Raw genomic sequence first — 16,261 nt, forward strand, 5'->3', positions numbered from 1 at the left:
CGCGATTGGGCGTACGCTCAGACAAAGTGGTCGCTCGCTAAGACATGGTGGGCGTGCTTATGCCTTGGCGAGCATTCGCTTCCCGTGGCGTCACGTTGACAAATTTGCATACGCATCCAGCGAGCGTACGCAGATAGCGACTGGGTCTGAATCAGGGCCATAGTGCATACACACCATGCCAAATGTTTCTTACAAGTACAACAGTCCACAATTGTCCAAAACAGTTCAACAAATACAGTGCGCCTGCCATGGCACTGCCCCCACTCCATTAAAATAGGCCAAGTATTGCTCCCAGACCTGTTAGCCTGCACAGTCCCTGATGCCTCCAGAAATGCAGGTGGGGACACAGAGGGCATTTGGACTGTTTCCTAAAGGCTGGTCTGGGTCATCTGGCATTGCTGTGCCTGATGTCCTTTGTTGGATTGTTGTTTTCCGCCTTAAAAAGTTGTGCAGGGCACAGCATACCAAGACGACCCAATCAATCTTTTCCACACGTAGATTAATGGCAGTATGGAATGTACGAAAGCGGTTGCTTCAATTACCGAAGGAGTTCTCCACAATCCGCCATGCCCTGGAGAGACGGTGATCATAAATCCACTTTTCCTTGGTCAAGCCTCATCAAGTGTTAATGTAGTGCAAATGCCTCTTCAGCCACAAACACAATGTTTCCACAGATGTTGGCAATTTCAGGCTATTGGAGGTAAGCCTTTCATAGAAGAGGGTATTCTGAAAGGACCCACCGTCCGAAGCACGGACATTTTTCCCGAAAGATGAACTCATAGTTGGCGTTCACCAACGCCATTAGCACAATACTAAAAAATCCCTTTTAATTATAATAAAAGGATCGTTTATTGGCAGGTGGGGTTATGCGCACATGCTTCCCATTGATTGCTCCCCCGCAGTTTGGGAAATTCCATCTACGTTCAAATTCCTCAGCAATGGTTTGCCACTCCTCCACCGTTGACGGGAACTAAAATAAAAAAAGAAAAAAATATATATTAAAACATGATATTTCCGCAATTTTTTCTCTATCTCCTCCAACAGTCTGTACCTGATCTCGACCTGAGCTATAGCCCCCAAATGGCTGCAAGAAGTAAAAGCGAGGTCAAATGCAGTCAGCCTCCTTCCAAACGCAGGCGTTATAAACGCAATACCCAGTCACAGCCATCAGGATTATTGCAGCAAGTGGAGCAGGTCCTCCAAAAGCCCCCGGACATGTATGATAATCTGGGAGCACATATTGCCAGTAGTTTACAGGATATGGATCCAGACCAACAGATCCATGTTGAGAGAATAATTTGTGACACACTAATACGTGGAAAATTAAAACAACTGGACAGCACAAGGTTGACCGACAAGGCTCTGCCCCAGCCAACTGTGCAGCCAGATCAGAGAAATGTGCCCTCCACATAACATTCCAACTAGCTACCAGCCCACAACACTGATGGGTCCAACCCCATCCCACATACTCCTCAAACCTGCAACGTCCTCCAAGGTTCTCTGCAGAGCCATGCTGGAGGAGGAGGAAGAGCCACATCAATTTTACAATTTTTGAGTAATTTTAAATTAAAATATTTTATTTTAAAAATATCAACAAGTTTTATCTCTCCCAATAGCTGCTCTATGATATATAGTGTAGATGACGCAGATTGGACACGATCACTAAACACATGGCGTAAGGACAGATTGTTGAATGCCGGGGCCTCAATCTGGACTTGCGCCATGTGTTTCTTTGCCTATTCAATCCGCCATCTGATACACCGCATACCATAGAGCTGCACAGCTATTGGGAGAGATAAAACTTGTTGATAATGCACTTTATACATTTTAAACCATGTTGGTTATTAACACATTAAGATGCAGCTATGTGGGTAGCATTTCAGTTCAAATATACAGCCAAAAAGGTTGCAAAGTTTTTACATATATACAGCCATGTTGGTTGTATTTTTATGACTTTTGGTAATAAAAATATTTTTTCTTCCACAAGAAAAATGTGTAGTGTTTTTACTCACCTTAAAGTAGTGGTACTTCAGGACATTCACAATGGCTTTGCAGGTGTCCAGCATTATGTGCCCCAAGGGCTTGGGGGAATAGAGGGTACCAAACTTCAGGTCTTCAAAGGACCTGCCTGTAAACAGGTACCTCAGGGTAGCAATGAGCCTCTCCTCTGCTGGGATGGACCTCCTCATATTGGTGTCCTGCCTCTGGATATAGGGGGTCACCAGACGCAGCAACTCCTGGAAGGTGGCATCATCCATACGCAGGTAGTTGTGGTAGTCGTCCGCATTGTTCTCCCTAATCTCCTAATCTCCCAGACTTCTGAACTGGGATGCCCTGTTGGAGGTGATATGGGGTGCTCCCACTTTGCGGCGTCCCGCACTGGTGAGGAGAATGGGTGCTGACCTACCGGTAGGTGCCCAGGTCCGTAGGTGTGGGATCAGTATGATGCCGCGGTGGGGGACATGCACTGTTTCAGTGGCTCACGTCCGTGGATGCAGTGCATCTGAAACCTGTGCTGCGTGAGGTGGTGTGATGAGCGCGTGCAGCGCTGTCGTTTGGCAGAGGCTGGGGCTAGTGTGAGTGGGGACCAGTGTTCGGTTAAGCGCCGCTGCTGCCGTTCAAGTGCCCGGATTGGGGCGGATGTAGATGCAGGTGGGTTCAAGATGGGTAGGTGTCTGGGGCTCTCCAACGCATTTTGGCACAGGTGCCTTCTTCAAGGAGGTGTGACACCTGCACTGCATCCACGGACGTGAGCCACTGAAACAGTGCACGTCCCAGTTCCCAGTTCAGAAGTCTGTCGACCATAGGTCCAGCAGGGAAGTATGCAGTAGTCAGGACCGCATGTCAAGGAGCCCCCTGAAAGGGTTGACCCTACTCCCCACACTGTGGATACGCCCTGTCACCCCAAATCACCAACAACTGGGCAGTTTGTGCTGCCACGAACCATCTAAGAGACATTTATCCTCCAGGAGCACTGTGCCTCCTACTGAGCAACTACCACCCCCGATGTGCACACACAGATACAAATAAACGTATTTGTTTCTTCCACCACCCATCCAGCCTCCAGTATTTCTGTTCTACAACAACACATCCACCACAACACACAGCCATCTGCTCCCCCCAACCTCCCCCCGTTTTTTTCCCTCCTCCCTCTCCCCACCAATACACACACACAACCAAGGAGCGCACGTACCCTCCAACCTTAGAATGTAGTATAGAACACACTTTGTTAAAGGCAAGCCAAAAACAATAGCAATGTGTCACTCACTAGCGTCTCACTAGTCACAGAGCAGAATGTGCACAGAACTTAAATGGCACCTGCCTTTTATACCCCCTAGTTAAGTATTCTCATTATTCAAATTCCAGCAGATGAATCGTGAGGTTGTTTGCTGCAAATGATGTATCATTTACGATCTGCAGTCGTTTACGGCCCATCTATATCACATGGTCGTTTTTATAATCGTTTCGTGTGTGGGCACAATATTGTATGACTGGAAGAGTTCAGGAATTCTAAGGAAATCGCAAACAAGATTGGATCGTAAGCAAAACGCACCGTGTATGGGGGCCTTGATACTAACATGCACTGCAACAATAGTTTCAAGGGGTTATGCTGTGCTGGAAACTGCTCAGATTTACAAAAATGCCCAAATAGACCAGTCAAAGTCAGATTACTGTGCCTACAGACAAATATTTTGCAGACTATGTGCTACCCTCTGCTTCATCGCAGTGCTTAATTGCACCATCTACGTCTGTTGTCTGTAGCTATACATGTATGAAGACGGGTGGTCTCATGTACAACTAGAATTGGGGACACACTATGGCATATAAAGCATATTGGATAGAAAGCCCGAAGATCTGATTTCAGTCCAGTGCTATTGTAGTGCAGTGAGTGGTGACATTGATAAAGTAGTAAGTGAACTATTATCCCTCTTGTGGTTTGTACTTGGTACATGCCCGGATGATGGATAGTGTTGTTTCCAGTCATGCATGGGGTTCTCTTTACCTTCTGGCAAAAGGGAAAAGCTTCACTCCTCTCTTTGCCTCTCTCTCTCTCCTCTCTTTGTCTCTATTTCTCTCTCCCCTTTCTCCTCTATCTGCCTCTCTCTCTATTTCTGTCCTCTCTCTGCCTCCCCTCTCTGTTGCCTTTCTTTCATCTCTCTGCCTCTCTTTCTGCCCCCCCCCCCCCTCTCTCTGCCTCTCTTGCTCTTTCTCTCTACTTAAACATCTTGCACCTGAATACGGTCTCTTTCCCCTTTGTTGTTGGCCCTCTTTGGCTCCATTCTCTCTTCCAGGGTGCTGGGCATGCCTCCAGCTTGCCAAAATTGGGTGTGGCTTGTGGGTATGGATTTTCCCACGAGACCACACCACAAAAGTACACTAGAGGGCGCCGAAATATATATATTTGTTTATAAAAAAATTGGGCTCGTGCCGCCCTGGCTCTCTCAGATAAATCACATTGTGTATTGCTCATGTTACCTTTTTGGTATCACAATTGAAGTATTGCAATTCTGTAAGGAGATTAGGAAGAGTACTGTTACTTGCGTTCTGGATCTAAGCTGGTATCTGATTCCTTAGTAAATGTGGCTCTGGTCATACTCACTGTATACATTTTTCCCAATCTTGATTTATATCACATAATATATTAAGCACCTGTCTAGACACACTTCCACCAATGTAATAAAGACATACAAACACACAAATGTGACATGTGTTCCCTCACTCTCGTCATTTATTTCAGACATAACTGAAGGTAAACTGTACATTATTTTAGAAGAAAAATCCTAGTTAATGAAGGGCATGGTACTAAAGGTTCAGTGGTTTGAACTTGAAACAGATATGAGGGTGGTTCAATAAATACGGTAACAAGACCTCTCATTGTGTAAAGTTATTCAGCATGTATATATATATAAAATTAATAGTAAGGCCTTGGTACAGATTATTTTTCCACATAGTCCTCATACATTTCTAAGAATTTTTCTAATGGTACAACAAGGCCTCTATCCTGACATAGAAATAATCAGTGTCAAGCACCTGTAGACAGGACATGAAGTCTTGCTGTCAGTTGAGAATCGCCTTCGACCAAGGTGCTTCTTCAAAGGTCCAAAGAGATGGAAATCACTCGGTGCTAGGTCAGGGCTGTAGGGACGTTGGTCCAATACATCCCAATGGTAGCGTCATAACAACTCCTGCTGTTATCAAAGGCAGTGCACCAAACCTGTGTCCTTAATATGACATTATCAGCGTAGACCTCAACAAGTTGGCGAAGAATTTCAGCTGCTGATGTGCCCTTTAGATGCAGAAATCTGATCACACTACGCACCTCAATGTTTGACCATGTTTCTGCCAGCCCCGCCATCTTACAACTGATGTTGGGACTGATGTTAGCCACAGTGGTCTACCTGCTCTGGCCTGGTGGGAAATTAGAATGAGATAGATTACACACGTGAGAAGTCTTGTTACATTACTTATTGAGCCACCATTGTATTTCCCTTTTTCCACCTTATGTATTTGCAGGTTGTAAAGAAATTTACTGACAGATCTATGGTGATTGCATTTGAAGTTAGGTGACAAGATACCTAACAAAATGGCAGAATTTGTACTTTATTTAATTGCGAGGTTCTTAGAATTAATCTAATTGCATAATTTCTCTTACAAAGAAGAGAACAAAAAGTGGTTATACGTCAGTAATGAGTTTTTTTTCCTTGATTTCTTCTAAATGGGAATGAGTTACTCCGTTTAGGGAGCAGTAAAATCTGGTAGCAGTAACTTTCCCATGTCAGCGGTAACTTTTGTAAGTAACCTTTCCTGATGCAGCAACTGATTGTAGCTCATTGCAATTCATGAGAGCAGATAAAATAGGAACATGGGAAGTTAGGAAATAATGATGTGCAATATTAAAGAAATGAAATATAGGCCTTTCTGGTACAGGGCTGAGGGCTCCTTCTGTATATCAAAGAAAGGCCCGTGTGTTTCAGTACTCCACTCACTTGTTGGATATCACTCTGCAGAATGTGTTCTCTATTTTCCACTTTATAATTGCAACCTCACTTACTACAAGGTCTATTGTCTTAGAAAAGGTGCAATACAGTCCTTTGTTATAGATACTGTTATATCATCCCCCAACACCAGTCTTAGGCCAAGTTTCAAATTGGTTGCATACAAAATGGCGCACAATATATATTTTAATAACAGTTTTTAAAATGTGTATTTTTACACTTTTGACATGGTTCAGCTTTAGTTTAAGCTGTCTACAGACATTCAGGATCCGTGGCCAATTTGGCTACATACAGTGGTGACCAAATTGGATGCATTTGGTTGCTTGGCATACTCATCATGGGTTTCCCGGTTTTTGTCTCCAACCGTCTTGGTGACCCCTCAAATCCTGCACATACCCCCGTAGCTCCCCTCCCCCTCCCTAGTTGTGGCCTGAAGTAATACATATATACTGACAGCTGTGTACATTCCAGGTAATGCATGTACTAAGATGTGAGATAAGAAAAGCTGTTCCTGTATTCCAAGTGAAGTAGAAGGAATGTAACTGCACTCGCCACATCATGAAAATAACATATTTTTATTCCAAAGTAAGAAGCATAAAAACTAGTGTTCGCTCAAACAAAAGAGTGCTGTCCCGGCTACAGCTGTTTCACATCATCATCACCATCTATCAGTAGTAAGTACACACAAAATATGGAGGACGGGGGGTTTCAACCTGCTTGAAGATGGTTGTATTTTTGTGTGTTTTTGTTTTTATTTTACTTAACTATTTATATGCTTCTGGTAACCTGGTGGGTGCATATTTTCAGACATGGCCAGGAAGAGAAAGAAATTAAAAAAATGATGTACATGTGACACAGCGGATGAGTTAATGAAGCACAACAAGGTAACTAGGCTAAAAGTGATGTAGTTACAGATAAAAACAAATCAAAACCTGGTGACAACCTACATTAATAGAAACAATGCAAAACAAAATATAGTGCCAAGTTGTGGTATATAAAAATCATTAAAAAAAGAATGTAGAGGACATGTAAAGTGGGAGATTAAAGTGATATGGGAAAGAGATATCTGAGATACCTAAGAGAGCTGAGTAAATGTGGTTTAATCTGGATTAAAATGGGCGTAAGAGCTGGTACACATACATTTACAATAAAGGGGTCTATTTACTAAGCTGTGCTAGGAGATAAAGTGAACGGTGATAAGGTACCAGACAATCAGCTCCTAACTGCCATGTCACAGGCTGTGTTTGAAAAATGGCAGTTAGGAACTGATTGGCTGGTACCTTATCACTGCTCACTTTATCTCCTGACACAGCTTAGTAAATAGACCCCAAAGTCTCTTAAACATAGCAAGGGGGGTTGCTTGACACATTTTGTGAGGTAATAGTTTCCACTACATTGGTGCCATGTTTGAGAAAATATGTCAGTTCTACATCTAGATGTTCTTGGTCTGTAAATAGTAACACCTACAGTAAGAGACAGGCTGTGAGAGCTATAGGAAGGCAATATATACTATTATAGTGTGATATCTTATGCATTTATTATACTTTGTGAAATCTATTCAGTAACATATGAAAAACTTGAACTAGTACATATTTAGGGGCAGTAAGCTGACACCTGACATTTTCTGTGACCTGTGAGTGGCAGCGGAGGACTACCTTCATGAATTGCAGAGCAGAAATCTAATGGAATGCTTCTACATCAATAATATAATAAAAAAAATGAATTCAATGGAGTTCACAGATGAGTAGATACCCTTGTGTAAATATTGTTATGCTATAGATGTGTAAATACAGCCTTATCTTATATGGCTTAGATAGTTAAGATGCCATAAAATGTAAATCTCTATAGTAGATAAAGCTTCACAAAACTGTTTAAAATCCTGAGATCTTCAAAAGCAAAGAAATACATCTTACATTGACTACCAGATTTTAACTTTAGAATTTACTGCCCCGGTTTCCCTTTTTCCGTATCTCAAGCCAAAGGAGTTCCAGTTATAGGTGGAGAGATCCTTTTCTCTTTCTACCAAGAAGGCTCCTTCCGGTGCAGGAATAACTCGGCTTGGAAGGGATAGATCAGCGGGCCACAGCTGGCCAGACGGGACCGATTTCTTCCTCCGACACAAAATGGCTAGTATGGGTGTCTGTTCCATTCTCCATGTAGTAGACATCTTATTTGGGCATGGCAAAGAACTGAGCCACTGGCTCTGCCCAGGTGCCATACTGATTTTTTCTCCTACAAAACAGTATCATGTTATCAATTTCTATTAAGTCATTATTTTACCAAGCTCAGTGGTTCTCAAACTTGTTACACTGGACCTTCACACTCCATACCATCAACACTGTATACTCATTGGTGAGATCCATATTTATCTCTTATGCTTTTCACTATAATGGGGTCTATTTACTAAGCAGTGTTAGCAGACAGAGTGAAAATTGATAAGAAAGTGATAAGGTGCCAGCCAATCAGCTCCCAACTGTCATTTTTCAAACACAGCCTGTGAGATCACATAACTACTATAGCAAAAATTATAGATCATAAACTTTAGTTCCAACAAGTTTTTATCACAAGTTTTAAATTAATAACATCAAGACAAGTTTATGAATTGTAAAGGACTGCAGAATTACAGTAGCTGGCACTTTATAATTAAATGGTAATAAATTAAATAAATAAATGTAATCCTATAAGGGGCTCTTTGAAAATGTCCCTTGTAATTTAGACACTGTTTCATAATAACAAAATATTAATGTTGTGGAAATAAGGGCCTGATTCAGAGATGTACGCAATGCCGATATCATGCAGACTAAGTGATTATTTACCATTGCGCATGCGTGTAAGCCGGGACTGCGCAAAGTGAGTGACAGGTAGTCAGCATTTGGGGGAGGTAACGGGGGGTAGTTAGTATAACGCAAGCGCGTCGGACCAATTAAATTCCGTTTTCAGACCATCCATAAATTAGCCACTGCATCTTTGTTCACAGCAGGAGAGGCCTCTGCGTTTCTGCAGCACCTTATACTTACTCAGAAAGCTGATGGACGCCTAATCTCCACAGGGCCGCCATCAGAGGGGACTGCTGGGACTGGAGTCCTGGGCCTGGGCAGAGAGGGGGCCCGCCACTGGCTCCTACGGTAAGGGCTGCACTGAACAACAGGCCAAGGCCGCACTGAGCTCATTTTCCAGCTCAAATACGGCCCGGGACAACCCTCTCTTCCACTCCCAGCACGCCCTGCGGCCCGCTCAGGGGTGAATGAGTGATTATTGCTGGGTGCTTGAGACATCCCCGATCCAGCTGTGCAGGAGAGCACCTGTCAGTCAAATGGCTCGATTTCTGCACTGCCGACCCGCTCTAGGCCAGGTCATCCTGAGGGGCTGGCTATGTACAGGGAACACTGCTGATACCTCCTCCAACGTGGGGCAGGGAGAGGCAGATCCTACTAGCAGGACCATTTCTTCACTGGTGAGGATTCCCATTATAATAATGGTACAAGCAGGGCCGGTTCTATGGTTACTCATGGTACGCGGCCGCGTAAGGCGCCACGTAGTGAAGGGCGCAGCGGCCGCGACCATGCAGATTTCAGTGGTGCAGACTGTGTCTCTGTGACACAGTCTGCACCGCGCGTGTAGCGCTGACCGGACGAAGTTCGGTCAGCGCTACACAGTGCCAAACACACAGCCGCCGGAGCCGGCAACTGTGTGTTTGTTTCAGCAGCTGATGAGAGTCTGTCAGACTCTCATCGGCTGCTGTAGCTCCCACTGCGGGAGCCATCTTCCGGCTCCCGCAGTGGGTAATGGGAGAGACGTTGTCATGACGACGTCTCTCCCATAATGCAAAGCGGCCCTGGAGAATGGTCGGGAGTAGCGGATATCGGCGGCGGGAGCAGGAGCGGGGGGTTCAGGTAAGTGGGTTTTTTTTGTTTTGTTTTTTATAACGTGTGTCTCTACTGGGGGGGGCTACAAGGGGGGATTACTACTGGGGGCACTTGAAGGGGGGATTACTACTGGGGGCACTTGAAGGGGGGATTACTACTGGGGGCACTTGAAGGGGGGGATTACTACTGGGGCACTTGAAGGGGGGATTACTACTGGGGGTACTTGAAGGGGGGATTACTACTGGGGGCACTTGAAGGGAGGGATTACTACTGGGGGCACTTGAAGGGGGGATTACTACTGGGGCACTTGAAGGGGGGATTACTACTGGGGGAACTTGAAGGGATTGATTACAGGGGGCACTAGAAGGGACGATTACTACTGGGGCACTTGAAGGGGGATTACTACTGGGGGCACTTGAAGGGGGGGATTACTATTGGGGGCACAGGAAGGGGGGATTACTACTGGGGCACTTGAAGGGGGGGATTACTACTGGGGGCACAGGAAGGGGGGATTACTACTGGGGCACTTGAAGGGGGGATTACTACTGGGGCACTTGAAGGGGGGATTACTACTGGGGGTACTTGAAGGGGGGATTATTACTGGGGGCACTAGAAGGGGGGACTACTGGGGACACTTGAAGGGGGGATTACTATTGGGGGCACTACTACTGGGGGAACTTGAAGGGGGGCTACTACTGGGGGCACTTGAAGGGAGGATTACTACTGGGGGGGGACTACTACTGGGGGTACTACATGGGGGGGAAACCTCCACTGGGGGCACAACAATGGGGGGACTACTACAAGGGGGGACTACTACTGGGGGCACTGTATAAGCTTACTAATGGTGGCACAAGGGGCACTGCACAGGGGGGACCACTACCATGGGCACTGCATAGGGGGGGCGCCAAAAAACCTACTCGCTTACCAAAAAATTTGGGCTAGGGCCAGCCCTGGGTACAAGTGAGAAGGTGGGCGGGAGGGAGAGGGGGGAGGGACAGAGAATGGGAATGGAGGGAGGGACAGAGGGAAATATGTGTGTGTGGAGGGGAGTCATTGAGAGACAGAGGCAGGGGCTGGCTGGCAACTTTTAACCTGGGGGCAAATGCATACAAGTGGCCCTGGCAAGTATAGATGGCATCCTACCATCCGACCTAGCACACCTCTGTAAGCAGTCATGCAGGGCCCCACCGGCTATATTACAGGTCTGAGAGGTTTTCTGCTTTACGTGTATTAGTAAACTCACTGACCACTGACCCTCTCTTGTCCCTACACTATATAAAAAAAGCAATGCTGCAAGCTCTATATTTTATTACAATGACCTTGTCCTGTGAATGTGCTGTATAATGGCACACTAATACCTCCCCAGATGCTATATGTATAATAATAATAGTAAACCTGTATGGTGCTGCAGGTTTGCCATTATGATGTGTGTAATCTTACATTTGTGGCAGTGCCAGCTGCTTACTCACTGCCATCAACCCCCTCCCCCCTCCCCTCTCTCTGTGCACACAGCAGCAGCAGCGTCAGCTATGCTATTATCAGTGCACTGAGAGAGGTAAATGTGGCTATGGGGGGGCTGCCTATTTTGTCAGTCCCGGGCCCCACAATTTCTGATGGTAATCCTGGATCTGCGTTTGATGTTTCTGATGTTTCCGATTTTGTGCGTGAACACGGATGTGAGATGCTTTCATTTGTGCATTTGTGGACAGCAAGTGAGTCATTAGCATATTTTTGCAAATGCGATCTGTGAGAGATCGTAATTGCATTAACGTACATATCTGAATCAGGTCCTTAAACAACTTAAGCCCTTAAAGCGGTGTATCTACTTGCAGATAGTGGAACGACAGTACGATAACAACATTGTAATCGTACAGTCGTTCCTCCTCCCCTGTAGTGACTACACTGAATGATATGTCGTTCACTGCAGACACCCTCCCTCATCCCTGAACATGGCCAATCGGTCATTATCGGCAGATTGACTGGCATGTTCGGAAACAGCGCGCATCGCTGGTCGTTTCCGACATTAAACTGCCCGATTTATGCACGATTAATGAGCGTTTGAACGATTACGATATCGTAATCGTTCAATCGCTCATCTATATCTGCAAGTGGATACACGGCTTAATTGTACTGCAGGATGTCCTATCTATTGTAGTTCAAGAACAAGCTCTGTCAGTTAATATTCAAGCACTGCTATTCAATGCTGTCTTCCATTTTACACATACAGTACACATGGGTATTGAACAACAATGATAGTTAAATGTGTAGACAAAACCTTGTACTTTGTTCTTGCTTTAACAGAGCGTTAGAAGTCATTTATATCTTTTTTTCAGCATATTGTAGTATACATTGAATTACCATACAATGCCATGGTATCAGGTTAATAGACTTTAAGAAAATACATTATACTTTTCAAGATAACGCCCTTGGCCTTAAAGTACTGTAAAGTGTTATGGATGTTATACGACTAATGATGATGACTGATGATCATTGGTCAAACAGCGAGCTCTCACAGCACATCCCATTCTTTACTGATGGTAATTAAGAAATCAATCAGCCACAGAATATTGTCTGAAAAACATTAATCCACAGTGAACTGGAATATGAATGAATGTAAATGTTGGGTCTCTGAGCTGTTTTATCATAACTTAAAATGTATCCTTAGCAGTGTATACACATACACAAATACATATACACATGCCTGATTTAAGCATACCTGTCAATTTGAATGTATTGTCTGGTCCTTCTGCCGGATCTCCCAGGGCAACTCCAACCATCAGGACCAAGAGAGAGAAAGCAGGAAAGAACATCTTGTTCAGGAACACCTAGATGTGAGATTTTGGGCATTAGAATATATTTTATGTTTTCTTTCCCATCTTTGCTGGCACATAGTTACTTTAATAATAAATAAAGCTTGGTACAGACCTATGCAATCATCGGGCCGTTCATCCAATATCGAGAGAACGGCCATTGGATTGTATAGTTGTGTACCCTGTCCCGATGCAGGAGCATTGTCCTGCATGTGTCCATCTGGTTTCTCCCTCGTCTCGTCCCTCAAGTACCAGTCCTGTCAGTGACTTAGGGTTAGATTTAAACATTGAAAAGAAAATATGGACATGTTGTCCATAGCAACCAGATTGTAACTATCATTTTCTCAAATGTGCTGTATAAATAATAGCTATAATCTAATGGCTGCTATGGGCAACACCCCACTTTTACTTATTAGTGGTTTTAGCTAATGTGCCCCTTATACTGAGAAAAGACGGCAGTCACGGAGAGGAGAAAAACTTCTAAGAAGTCCCAGAGGTTGCTATAGCTGGGTGTTGGTAAGGCATTACCGCAGCCTCTGGGTGGCCAGTTGCCAGTGCACATCTTGTTCATGCTAATTCCAGGCTAAGTCAGCTTGCCACAGCATTGTGTTTGATATGCCAAAGGTTGATCAATCACCAATATTCCTTGTCATTAACTCATTAATGCTGGACAGTATATGACATTGGTGCTTGCCTTACCTTCGATGTTTCTGTACGATGGAACATATAACTTGGTGATGTTGGCCCCCAGTACATTTATGCAGGTGTGGTACAAAATCCCACAACAGAGTCCAGCATTGACACCACTGTTTTATTAGAACAATCTCGAGGATCTAAGTAGTGAAGTCAGCACTTCTCCTGCACACCATGAACCCAGTATATTGTATAGTGTTACCATTGTTCTCACCATCACCACCAGAACACAATGCTTCTGTGCCACCTGTTTCTGAATGTCAATTCTTCACCTGATTGAGATTCACCTTGCATGGCATTAGATTATTCCTCTATCTCTGTTTTTCTCTCACTTTTCTTCCTTCTGATCCTGTTGTTAAAGGAGAACTATTGGAAGGTCAGAATGGGTGGTCTGACTCTGTTGATACCAATATGCTGATAGTATTAAGATGGTGGCTTGCTAAATCACACTGAAGGTTTTATTTTCATTTGGGATTATGGTATGATGCACATCCTTATATTATAATGTTGGCAATGCCTGTTTCATTATACCTTCATGCCTTAAAATTGTTGTTCACCACTTCCTCATTGTACCAGCTTCTATTACTTCCCCATAACCTTTTATTCTAACTAGTTGTAGCCTCCTGTTGCCACATTTGCTTTATTCTACATACTGCCTCTGTTACATTACCTGGAATGTCAAAGCTGTCAATATAAACTCCCAACAAGTTCTGCTCAATTATTGTCATTTTAAAATTTTTAGTTTATTTAAAAAAGTAGTGAACAATCTGTTTTGCTCAGAGTGATACTTGGAATTTACTACAGTAAATGAGGAATTTTTCTGTGGATATGCCAGATCTTGCAACATTGTTAAAGTCCTTATTTGTATAGGTAAGATTACTGCCAAAGAGGGCAACTCCATTAAAGACTGCATTCATTCTCAGTTTTCAAAAGACGATTCCAAGAAGTCATATAAGGAGTAATTTCAAGTATCATTAGTTATTCTTAAACTATCCAGCAAAGACAAACAATATCTCGCAAGTGCATTGGCAGTGTGTACACACATGTAAACGACGTTGTTCACAGACATATCACAGCGCAGCCGATGCCGACATATCATCCCATCCAGATATATTGGTAGTCTGGCTGTGTGTATGGGTGACCCACCGACCGCCCGTACACTGGCCACACGACCTGCAAACACTGACATCACAACTGGGCGGGCAAAATTAAATACCCGCCCAGTTGTGATGTCTGGCAAGACATATGAAGCGGCTAATTGGTAAGTGTGTATTGCTTACCAAATATGCCATTGGGTCAGTGTGACGGCCGCAGGGTCGCTCAAGTGTGTACCCACTACCCAGCATTAGGCAGATTGTTCTCTCAATGGACTAATTAGCATTAATGACTAATAAAATGGGCTCTGCACAGCATCTAATATGTATATATTTCTATAGATACAGTAATATAGGAATCAGCGGACAGTCAACAATTAAAACATGTTGTTAGTAATCATTATCATTATAAATAGACGACCACATGAGACACTTCAAAAAATAAGCTGAATGAATGGATGAGAAAAGTAATGAGTAATCAGATAAATGTTTATGTTAATATATATATATATATATTAACATAAACATTTATCTGATTACTCATTACTTTTCTCATCCATTCATTCAGCTTATTTTTTGAAGTGTCTCATGTGGTCGTCTATTTATTATATATATATATATATATATATATATATATATATATAATATATTAGTAAAGAACTTATCATGAGTGCCAACAACTTAGAATTATTGACTGCTGTAATCTGTATTGTCAAAGTCTGAGTATATCCTATTTTCAGTATTTTCAAAGTCTGCAGCGATAGACACATCAAACCTAGCCACAAGCACCAGTCACAAATCAATCATGTATTTAACTACAAAGAATTCTTCAAACATCACCCCCTCAGAAAGGGCACCTAATAGAGGCAGGAGAAGTGTACATTACAGCAGTTTTTTTCACTCATAGATCCAGCTGAATTTTTAATTTCCTTGCTGTATGTGTCCTGATCTCTCACTGTTAGTATCTTTTTATTTGTATTTCTACTTAGGTCTCTCACAACAGTATGACAGAATTTATTAGTATCGTTATTGAGTTCCTGGCTAGGTTTATTATGTTATAGTTGTTAATTAGGTTCATAATTAATTGAGCTGTATCCCTACACTACATCCTTGCACTGCATCCCTACACTGCATCCCTACATTGCATCCCTACACTACATCCCTACACTACATCCCTACACTACATCCCTACACTTCACCTTTTCCTGTCACTCTCAGTTCAGAGCATTTTATTTTAAAATCTCTCTCAGTTACTTGCTCTTTATACCTTAGTCACTTACATTTTCCTTTCTCTATAAAGCATAATGTAAAATCTGACACCTTGCAGTTGTCTGTCCTTATTATTATTCCTAACCTTCCACAGTCCCAGTTCCACTGTCACTCACCTTCTATTACCACTGGTTCCAATCACTATTTTCAGGCAAGTTTACTGGTCACTCAATGTCAGCTCTGTCTCGCTCTTTCATCCCTCTGGTTTCCTCTCAGCACACACAGCTGTCTTATATACAGTAGACTGACCAAATGAAATAAGCACTTCAATAGCAATCCCCTTCACTGACAAACACCTGAACAATGTGTAACCATTATGAACAAATACTTCTGTATTACACGTATTTATTGGAATACACATCACATAAGCTAACTTGCAGAAATAATATATTGCTAACTCATGCTCCTATTTTTTGGAATTTTATGGAATTTTTAAATGCATTTAAGAAATACATTTGTATCAATTCTTGTTGGAATAATGAAAAAAAAACATTAATTTTAAGCATTCTATCCCTTACAAATATGATATATAG

The 16,261-nt window shown here is 43.1% G+C and overlaps 1 protein-coding gene across 1 annotated transcript; it reads right to left on the bottom strand.

Moving 5' to 3' along the window:
• Positions 1–7,336: 7,336 nt before the first annotated feature.
• On the bottom strand, positions 7,337–15,923 carry KISS1 (KiSS-1 metastasis suppressor). The gene is made up of 3 exons (XM_088458176.1): positions 15,845–15,923; positions 12,579–12,687; positions 7,337–8,228 (listed from the first exon to the last, which is right to left on the bottom strand). Exons 2-3 carry the CDS (start codon positions 12,670–12,672, stop codon positions 7,915–7,917), a joined length of 408 nt encoding a protein of 135 aa, XP_088314302.1. The 5' UTR covers positions 12,673–12,687; positions 15,845–15,923; the 3' UTR covers positions 7,337–7,914.
• Positions 15,924–16,261: the final 338 nt, after the last annotated feature.

The sequence above is a fragment of the Taudactylus pleione genome, unplaced genomic scaffold (assembly GCF_031769625.1).
Source record: "Taudactylus pleione unplaced genomic scaffold, aTauple2 ptg000814l, whole genome shotgun sequence".
Lineage (NCBI taxonomy): Eukaryota > Metazoa > Chordata > Amphibia > Anura > Myobatrachidae > Taudactylus > Taudactylus pleione.